This window comes from Carica papaya, chromosome 2, assembly GCF_054855325.1.
Source record: "Carica papaya isolate Zhongbai chromosome 2, ASM5485532v1, whole genome shotgun sequence".
NCBI classification, from domain to species: domain Eukaryota; kingdom Viridiplantae; phylum Streptophyta; class Magnoliopsida; order Brassicales; family Caricaceae; genus Carica; species Carica papaya.
Genome location: NC_142310.1, coordinates 21284092 through 21293888, shown reverse-complemented (window position 1 = coordinate 21293888; position 9797 = coordinate 21284092). Strand labels below are relative to the sequence as shown.

Below are 9797 nucleotides of genomic sequence, written 5' to 3'. Positions count from 1 at the left end.
TGGACTAATGCTCTTGTTTGATAAGAAAAAAATATAATGTTGATTAAGTTCTTAAAAAATGGTTTAAAAAGATAAATCATCTTGAAAAGGTGAATTAGTACACCCATTGGGAAATCTAGTCAGCAACTGATTATTTTTAAATAAAAAGTTACATAGTTTAAGTTAAAACATTCATTAATTTAATAACATTCTTTCAAAAAATTTTAAACACCTTCCTAATTTACTCAAATTATTATACAACTTGTTTACCAATTAAAAGAAAATTAATTTCCCGTAGAAAAACAATGACGATTTTATATATATATATAAAAAGAAATGTTTATGTTACCTCAGCTACTTTAGAAATATTAACATCTAACAATTTCTTTTTGGTTATCTTTTGATTATATTTCGTTACGCTTTACCTACCAGTTATTGTTTTTTTAGCTGTCAAGTATATCACTCTATCAATATAATATACTCGAATATAACTAAATCTAGTAAAGACCGGTACCTCTTAAGGTAGGAAGAATTACCTGGGTTTGCCCTTCTATATATTAAAACGATCAAGGGCTGATTTCGAAATGGGCTTGGTTATATATTAAAGCCCATACAACTGGACTGGACTTAACACTTAGGAAGAGCTCAACGGCAGAGTCCGGAGTCCACAAACAGGTCTGGCAGCGATCAATAACCTGCCTGAAACTCTAGTGCTCTCTGTGGAGGAACATAACCTGACAGCTTATAAGCTCTAGCCTCCATAATGTAATGAACCAAAACGACGAAAACACTTATAGCTCACCAGTTCACGATTACCTTGCAGAATTTCACATAAAATTTTCCAATTTTGGGCCCCTTTTCTGAGAATTGCCCTTCTTACATCGTGTAATAGCTATTGGAATTGAAAAAATTAGTGTAAATTCACTCTTAATTTAGTTACGTTTTTTCACGTTGTAGCATTCCGTTTATAATTACTCAAAATTATAAGGTGCATCCAAGCACAGGCGAGTTGAAAGACACTGATCCTAATTGGTTCATAATCATAATTAAGGAATCTTCCAACTCATCTGTGCTTTTGGAATAGATGAGTTTCCAAAATCCACTTCTCTTACCCGAGCGTGAATTTAATTAGCCGATTTGGTAAATTGCAAAGGGGTAAATTCGGCTTGGCTGCCCTCGTTGCGCTTTGTCCAACCCTTCTCAACAAGGCCATTTTCCCCCAGCATAACAGAAAAAGGGCCATTCCCCAGCAGTTAATATTTCTAAAGCTCCCAGAGCCCAACTAAAAACCAAGCTAATTTAGACTTCAGCTTGTGCAAACTCGGTGCAAAAACTGGTCACTACCACTTTACCCAGTAAACCTTTCAAGCTCACCCAGCATAGCATGAGGTGCTGATTCCCACTTTTCTGTGATCCCTGGTTTAGTCTTTTTAACCAATCATTAATTTTAAACACAAGGATTTTGTGTAATAATTTGTTTATGGTTTGATGGAAAAATCTTGCTCATTTGCCCTCCGATAAAGCAGTGCTGATGCTTCCACCCTGTATTTGTTTAGAAAGAAAACAAAAATGGAAGCCATGTCAAACGAGAACAGCAATGAGCACCAAAAGAAAAGTATGAAGTAAAATAGAGACAATCTCACCAGCCAGGATTAACAACAAATCTTCCTGTGGATAGAGCCCAATTCACCTGTTTGAAAAATAATATAATATAAGTTTAACCTTCCACACGAATTCTTAACTGATTTCTACAAATGTATTTGCTAAAGCATTAAACACTGGATATTACATGCACGTGGACAACTAAGGATCGTATTTGCACTTGTTATATTTACTTAACACCTATTTATGGTTAATTCTTAGGCACAATGTTACTTATGGTTAGTTTTTAGGCACATTGTCATCTCTATCATATACCCTCATTTCCACAAACTTCTATTTTCAGGTGAGCATCGAACACTCGTGTGCCTTCAAAATCTCAAAAAAAAAAATAGTTAAATTAAATGATCATTAAACAATGTTTATCTGCAAAGCAAGGGAAAAAAACCAACCATACCTTATCAGTCCCCAGTGAATTGGCTACTACATGAGTAACATGCTCGTCTATTTGGTTCGTACACACGGCACCAAATTGTTCAGCTGTCTGCCATAATGGATGCAGGTGAGGATTGGCTTCGCCAACTGGGAAGACCCTGCTAAATACTATTCTACAACCAGACAAAATTTTTCGTTGCTCTGCAGCTAGGATGTTTCTAACATCCACATCATCCAAAGAAGGATGGGAGAAAAAAATTTGATGTATTCTCTCAATAACCTATTAAAGTAAATAAAACTGGTGAGTGAAGGGAACATTATCAATACCAGTAAAACAAGTTATGCAGTAGCCTCACCGCCAAAGAAGATGCCAGAGTCCCATCCTCTGGTCTTTCATCATGGTCAATCTCAAGAAGTGAAGGACCCGGAAGCCCAAATTGGCGTCTACTACAGGGGAAGTAAGTATACCTGCAACAGGCTTCCATTAGGATGAACAAGGGAAGGCCACCGGTGAAAAGATGAAAAAGATCAAAGTTGAATACTAACTGAGGCTTTACCTTTCTACAACTATCAAATTCAGTTTGTTATGAGGCCAGACTCGTACAGAGTCATCTATTATCACCACAGCTGATTCCATTCCTAAAACTCCTTCCAGATCCTTGCTCTTGGGGACCCTCTCATCGCCATCAAAGGGATCTCCATCATCACCTCTAGAAATAACTCGTCCAGCAAACAGAATGCCTTTCGGATCAAGCACTTTTGCCATCTCTGTAGCGTAGAGCTTGTTTCCCATTGTATAAAGATGCAGCTCATACAGCTTACTAGCCTAAAATGCAAAAGCAAAATACACTGAGGCTTTTCACATAACTCGAGAAAAATTTGAAAACATATAAAACCATAAGGCTTTGTCTGAGAGAGAGGAAGAGAGGACTTAGTAATAGAACGGAGTGAAATTAGATGAAAATTAATAGAACGGAAAGGAATGAAAATTGTTATCCATTGTATGGATAAGATAGTAATGGAAATAATGTAAAATAGTCCACCTTGTTTAAGTACGAGGTGAGGAAAAAAAAAAATTCTAACTGTTAATGTGCAAAAGACAATATAAATATTATCTATCAACATATAGAACAGAGAGGGTAATCAGCTATTCGTTTCTATTTTATCCTTCTCCCCCAAATTGGGGAAGAAGGATCTTAGCCTTTGAGGGAGAATGCATGGAAATGATTCTGTTCATTTCCATTCCATTCCTTTAATGAATACTCTCCCAAACAAGAGTAGATTTGTCTCTCCCTTGGTTTTCCACACCATTCTATACCCTCTTCCTTTCCCAAACATACCCCAAGTAAATACCTTCTCCAAAAAATTCCAGATTCCAGGGCGCAATTTGGTCCACATTCCCATATAAGGAAATCGAAACAGATGTCTTTGGGGTTTTTCACGATCCTGTTCTTCTTTCTTTCTCAGAATCTCATCATGCACTGGGTCTACTTCATTAAACTGGAAAGAAGAACTACATGTATAAACACACTATTCCAAAATTATGCCAGAAGTTTGAAAAAATAATTTCAGGGGTTGGGGGGAACCTTGGCTGAATTAAGAAGGGTGTGATCTAAATCCAAGACAAGACATAATTTGCGGGCAGCAAACATTTTCTTTTGTTCTTCTATCCTCCTAGCCCTCTCTCGGTGGATAGCAGCCTTCTGTTGGTCGTCAAATCCTTCAAAAAGATGTTCAAAATCTCCCCAAGTGTTTTGGGAATGAACACCAGATACTTCAGGCATCAAACAAGTGCCCATTCGTTGGTCATCAGGACTTGAAACTTCAACTTTTGTCTCTCTGCCAGCCTTCATTTGTACTGGTTGGGAAGGTAGAGTTTGAGACACTGGTGGAACATTAACAGCTTGAGGAACAGAAATAAGATCGGCAATATTTTTCAGATTCTTGGTGAATTGTCGGGAGATATCTGGTGGTGGAACTACGTGAGACTGTTTTATCTTTGTCTCTGCCTCGGTGCCTGATGCAATGGTTCCATTTGTTTTGGATTGCTCAGATCCCAAGTTCCCACTTCGTTGGACTGTATTTCCATGGAGAATACGACGAGGATCACGAGGTTTCATTCGAATTTTTCCTGACTCATCCTGCATCACTATAAATCGTTAGAAACACATTCAAGCAAAATATGAAAGCTTATATAAGCATAGAAGTTCCTTAAAATTCTATCTGCAGTTTGTCATAATAAGGTGAATTCACAATTGACATGGTACTGACATGGTGACAGATTAAAGAAAACAAAGTAGAACTAGACCTAGATCCAAGAAACAATTTTTTTGCCAGATATCAAGTAAAATGACAACTTTCCTAGTATGAGTCAACCAGGGCATTTTACAATAACTTGTACCACTAAGAATCTAGCACTGAATAAGTTTTTTAAACCACTATACAGTTAGCTCCTCTATTTTAAGATAATAGAGATTTTATCCTTCTTACTTAAGGTTTCTATTTTAACATACAATTACCCCCCCTTCCGAAAGTCAACTTCCAGTCAACATAGACATATTAATTAAAATCTCTAAAATACTGTTCTCTCATATAATATCATAGTTTTTTTTTTATAACTAATATTCCTTCATTAGTATTAACTAATAAAAACATTTAATAAGTTATAAAATAAAAAAAAAAATTATTGTTACAAATATTGAAAAACATTTAAATGATTACAAATTTATAATTTCAATTATCATATTTTATTTTTAAAAATATTTAAAAGGAAAAACTAACACCAAACACCATTAATATGACTGATATTAAGGAGAGCTCCAAAAGAATCCTAGTTAGTCACTCAATTAAAAGATTCACCAGCAGTATTGACCTTTATAACAGTGTTAAGCGGTGACTAGGTGATTATGGATGATAATCCCCAAGCCACATGTCAAATTTAAAAGGGGTACAGTATCATTGACTCTCCTTTCTTTTTCAGTTGTTAATATTTGAGTTTTTAATATCAACCATATTTGAAAAAACAAGTACCAAGGATTCTAAGTTTTAACAGCAATACATATAATCTGATTTAATAATTTACATATCTATATTACATAAACTTAAATAATTAATTAATTACTTAACTATAATCTAAAAGTGAAAAGGAGAGGGAATGAAGTACTTCTAAAATTAGTTAGGGGTATTTAAATACTTTTAAATATATTTGATAAAATCTATTAAGTATAAATATTTCCTGATGAAAACAAAAACAAAAATAAGTATGTTTATGTATAAATTGGATCAAAACAATTAGAGAGAAAGTTCCTAAAATGTCTAAGATGCACATGCTTCAGACAAGTATAATTCCAAATCCTCAGAATATCATAAAAGTGCTCACCGCGGGAGCCATTTGAGAAGGAACCTGCACAGTTCCTGCTGGCTTGGGCAAAATCCCTGTCGGATTTGAGAGAGCTATATTCACTGAAGGAACTGCTCCCACTATTGAATTTGGACCCAGAGTTTGCATTGGTGTTTTTCCAGGGTCAGCAGAGTCTAGAAGAGTTTCTGCTGCTAATTTCTGCTGTTGCATCTTAAGTATGTTCAACAACATCATTGGATTGACTACAATATCTTTCAAAGGAACAGGAACAGAAACTGTGTTACCAGAAGCAATCGTGGATACTGGCTCATTTCCAGTAAGTGTTGAACTAGGTCTAGTAACAGGCATACCAGAACAAGTTGCTCCGTTATCTGTCTTCTTGAGGAGAGATTCTGCATTGCCTATCAAATTACTTTGATTTATAGTTTGAGTGCTAACTGTATCAACTTCCTCCAACCAGCCACCAGTTCCAGATGCACTTTGTGCATCCCAATTACCTCCAAAACCTTCCAATCCATTCTTCTGCTTTTTCAGCGCAGGGCCATCAATAAAAGGCTCCTCAAAACTCTTTTGCTTTCGTGTATTCAATAAAGCTCCAGCAGCCTCCATCTTTGGTCCATTAAGTAATGCATGTGGCAGATGTTGGTTCAGATCTAAAGCAGGCACATCAGAATTGCCAACCCGAAGCCTAGGATCTCGGCTCCTTGCTGGCCCTCTCACTGTTGGATTAGTCCTAGAATTAATAAGAGGAGCATTTCTAGTCATAGCCAGCCCTTGGGCACTGGTACTTTCCATGCCCGGAAGAGTAGAAACAATTGGCTGCCCCATAATGGGAACATTAGCAGGTTTTAACTTCGCAGAAGCAAAGGAACTAGAAACCTCTCCCCCAGTTTCATCAACCCCATCCCTGGATTCTTCTGAAGGTGTCGGACTTGGAAGTCTATCTTTAAGAAAGAAAGAAGTATGGCCAAATTTTTGCTGATAGCTAGAAACAGCTTTGAGAACATCAGTTTCATAAGGACGCATTTTAATATCTTCTGTATCTGGTACCACCTTATCCATGACAACTCCTGATTCATCCATCCCATCTCCAACAGATAACATCCTTTTTTCTGGTAAAGATGGCTCCGTTTCTCGTGTAGGTGAGGGAAGGCTGTCCACATCATGATCCTTGTGAAGGTCTAGCAAGGGGAGCAAAGCCCCTTTGCTCCTAAAACCAGCTCCTGCAGGCTTCAAGGCTTCTGCTATGTTCGGCTTATAATTAACTAGATTTTCGCCAGTTGAATAGATATTACTGGTAGATTTAGCTAAGTTATCAGAATTTATCTTTTTCATGCCATCCATATCTCTTTTTTCCTCTTTATCAGTGGCCCTCACATTTGATGAAACATCAAGGGAGTTAACATAAAGCATCATTTTCTCTACCTGTGTATAGACAGATACATGATTATCAAATATCAAAGAAAAATATTCCAGCTCACGGCCTAATTGGCAATTATATTAATACTGATAAATTTGAAATTATTACACTCACCTCTTTTATCTTATCGGCGGAAAAAATAGGAGGATTATGGCTCTTTACAAGAAAAAGCAACCTGTCACCAAAAATGCAAGAAAAGAGATTACCAAACAATGGTGCCAATCAACTTCACAGTACGATAAGATGAGCACGTGGAAAATCAAAAACCTCAAAAAAGCGTCCTTATTTTGTTCCTTTATATTATCGTTCATGGAGTAAAACACCTGCAGAATAAGCATCATTAAGTCCTGTAATGCTAAATCAGAAGATTTTAGTAAACAAGAGTACGGTATAGTCATATATGAATCAAGTAGGCTGAAAAATTTAGGTTGCTTTACAGATTGGACAATCTGAATTGCAGTAAATGAATGCTGAATCAGAGTATCCTTTGTTGGACCACAATTCAGCACAACTAATCCCCGCAAGCTCTCCAAAGCGTTGCCCAGTCTGGTACAAACTCCCTCAAATGATCTACAGAACATACACCAACAAAGTCAATCAATTTTAAAACACTCTATCAACTAGAGCTGAATAACATTCATCCATTTCCAAAAGATCTCAGGTTATCAGCAACCCAAATCACGTACTTCTCGACTTCAATTGAAGTGATACTCTCTAAAACCTCGCGCATCGATTTCATTTGCTTCTCCAATTCATCCGATTCCTTATTGGCCCCAAAAACGTTGCTGACATTCATGGCATCGTCTCTCGAAGCCACTTCTTGAGCTTCACCTGCCACCTTCTCAAGTGGCTCCGAATCCAAATCAATCTCACCTTCCTCCAACTCCCCCTCCTCCCTCTCAGTATCAGCATCCTTTCCCACCTCATCGCCACTATCATCAATCACAACCCTGGTATTCTCTTTACTATTCACGGAGGCAACTAAGAATGTGGCCGACGATCGCTTGGAATTTTCATCAGGCTCAACATCCATGACCAGAACATCATTGAGTGGCTTATTCTGCACAGCCTGTGCCCAAGCCAGATTATACAAACCGGAGGCTGCATACCCGCGGCAAATCGGGTACTTATGCAACAGATCCCGCATCGTCCAAACCCTACCATCCCTTCCTCCTTCTCCAGCAGATATTGGTTTCGACTCTTTCAAATTCTTACTCTCCTGCTTGTTAAAATCCTCCTCACTGATCTCCTCCACCGAAGCCGTATCAGAAATTTCACCTTCCTCCACATCTTCAACCCGATTCTGTACCTTGCCCATTTCGCCTTGGGTCCGGTTATTCCACTCGAAACAACAATTAGATCCAGTAACAAGCATATATGCAACAAATGATGGTAACAATCAAACGAACCCTTGGAAATTCACGGTTTTGAAAACAAAATCCCCTTTCTTCTAGAGCAGATCTTACAATCAAGCAGAACGAGAGCCGCCGAATTAATTTAGGGTTTGCTCGTTTTTTCCATTCTTTTATTTTCCTATTAATAACTCAATATATTATGAGTATTAGAAAAAAAAATTATAAACAAAAAGAAGACAGAGATATCCTGATCTAAGATCTGAGCATGTCAAGACTGTGATCCACAACTTTGAGAATTTCCTTCCTATCGAAGTTAAAGAGGAAGAAGAGAGTAGGTAAGACGGAGGGACAACTTAAAACCGAGTAAAGCATGGAAGGACGCCTAGAGAGAGGGTTTTATGGGAAACGGGAGGATAATCTCCCATTCATTTTGTAATCTGAACCGTACACGTGGTGATTCGCGGAAAATTCGTGCCGTCGTGATTCGTGATTATTTCCAATTGCAATTCTGCAATTGGTACATGGTTTAATGCCTTTGTTTTTTTTTTTTTTTTTTTTGTTTTTATAAATGATTAGATTAGTTTTACTTATTATAATTTACTAATATTTTTGTATAATTTAATCTTTCATGTTTTTAAAAAAATTAAAAAATTAATTAAATTAATACTACTAAAAAATAAGTGTAGAATTATTATTAATATTTATCAATTTAATTAATTAGTTATAGTTATTTTTTGAGTTATTTTTTAAGATATCCAAAGATAATTTAATTATTTTTATATTTTCTGTTAGAAAATAAAAAAAACCAAGCATTTAAAATAATGAAAAAAATTATGAATCAAATTAAACAAAAAAAATTATGGATCATATCATAACAAATATCAAACCTAAACTAATTTTGGTAATTTGTTATTTTTCTTTGTAATTATATATTTATCTAATAGAATGTTCATAACTTAATTGATTTTTAATCCAAAGGTGTAGGATTGAAAACTTTAGTCTAACCCAGTCCAATTCCTTGCCTGATTCAGTCCAGTCCCTAATCTGACAAATTCCATAAAAAATTAAATATTTACTATTGATTTATATGATTAAAATTATTATTTGCTGTACTAATTTAATACAAATGAAATAGTTATAATTTATGACTTTATTGTTTCTTTAAATTCTATTAATTTTAATAACTTTTTTAATTTAAAAAAATAATTTAGAAAAACTAATCCAACTCAACACAAAAAAGTCTAAATTGGACCAAATAAATTTTGGTTGGATCTTCCATTTGAAGTTAGAAAACTCAGACAATTTTGGTCTAGTCCAGTTCAATTTGGTTTCAACTCCAATTTTAAATAGATGGATATTCATACTTTCATAATATGTACATTAAGATCTTTCTTATTAAAATGTGTAATAGTCACATGTGTCCATTTTTTATATGCCTAGGAGTAAAAAATGTCTTTTTCTTTTTTTTTTTAGAAAGATAAAAAAGATGTCATTTTCTTTATCTCTTTCTTTCCTGATTTTTCGTTAAATGATACATTCTTTCCCATACATAACTAATTAGAAAGGTATTGTTTTCTTTCTAGATTACATTTTTTACTAAAGAATTGATAGGTGTCAAATCTACTAAAAATAAATTCTTAATTAACCA

The 9797-nt window shown here is 35.5% G+C and overlaps 1 protein-coding gene across 2 annotated transcripts; it reads right to left on the bottom strand.

Moving 5' to 3' along the window:
* Positions 1 to 889: 889 nt before the first annotated feature.
* Positions 890 to 8526, bottom strand: LOC110808404 (C-terminal domain phosphatase-like 3). Of its 2 annotated transcripts, XM_088213602.1 has the most exons (12): positions 7481 to 8525; positions 7232 to 7364; positions 7062 to 7117; positions 6909 to 6969; positions 5393 to 6799; positions 3600 to 4154; positions 3367 to 3513; positions 2571 to 2839; positions 2370 to 2481; positions 2036 to 2293; positions 1623 to 1669; positions 890 to 1521 (listed from the first exon to the last, which is right to left on the bottom strand). In XM_088213602.1, exons 1-12 carry the CDS (start codon positions 8167 to 8169, stop codon positions 1458 to 1460), a joined length of 3798 nt encoding a protein of 1265 aa, XP_088069728.1. In that variant the 5' UTR covers positions 8170 to 8525; the 3' UTR covers positions 890 to 1457. The 2 variants fall into 2 exon arrangements, with proteins under 2 accessions (XP_088069728.1, XP_088069729.1); XM_088213603.1 differs by lacking the exons at positions 890 to 1521; positions 1623 to 1669; positions 2036 to 2293; positions 2370 to 2481 and having other exon boundaries at positions 2771 to 2839; positions 3354 to 3513; positions 7481 to 8526.
* Between the last annotated feature and the right edge of the window lie 1271 nt (positions 8527 to 9797).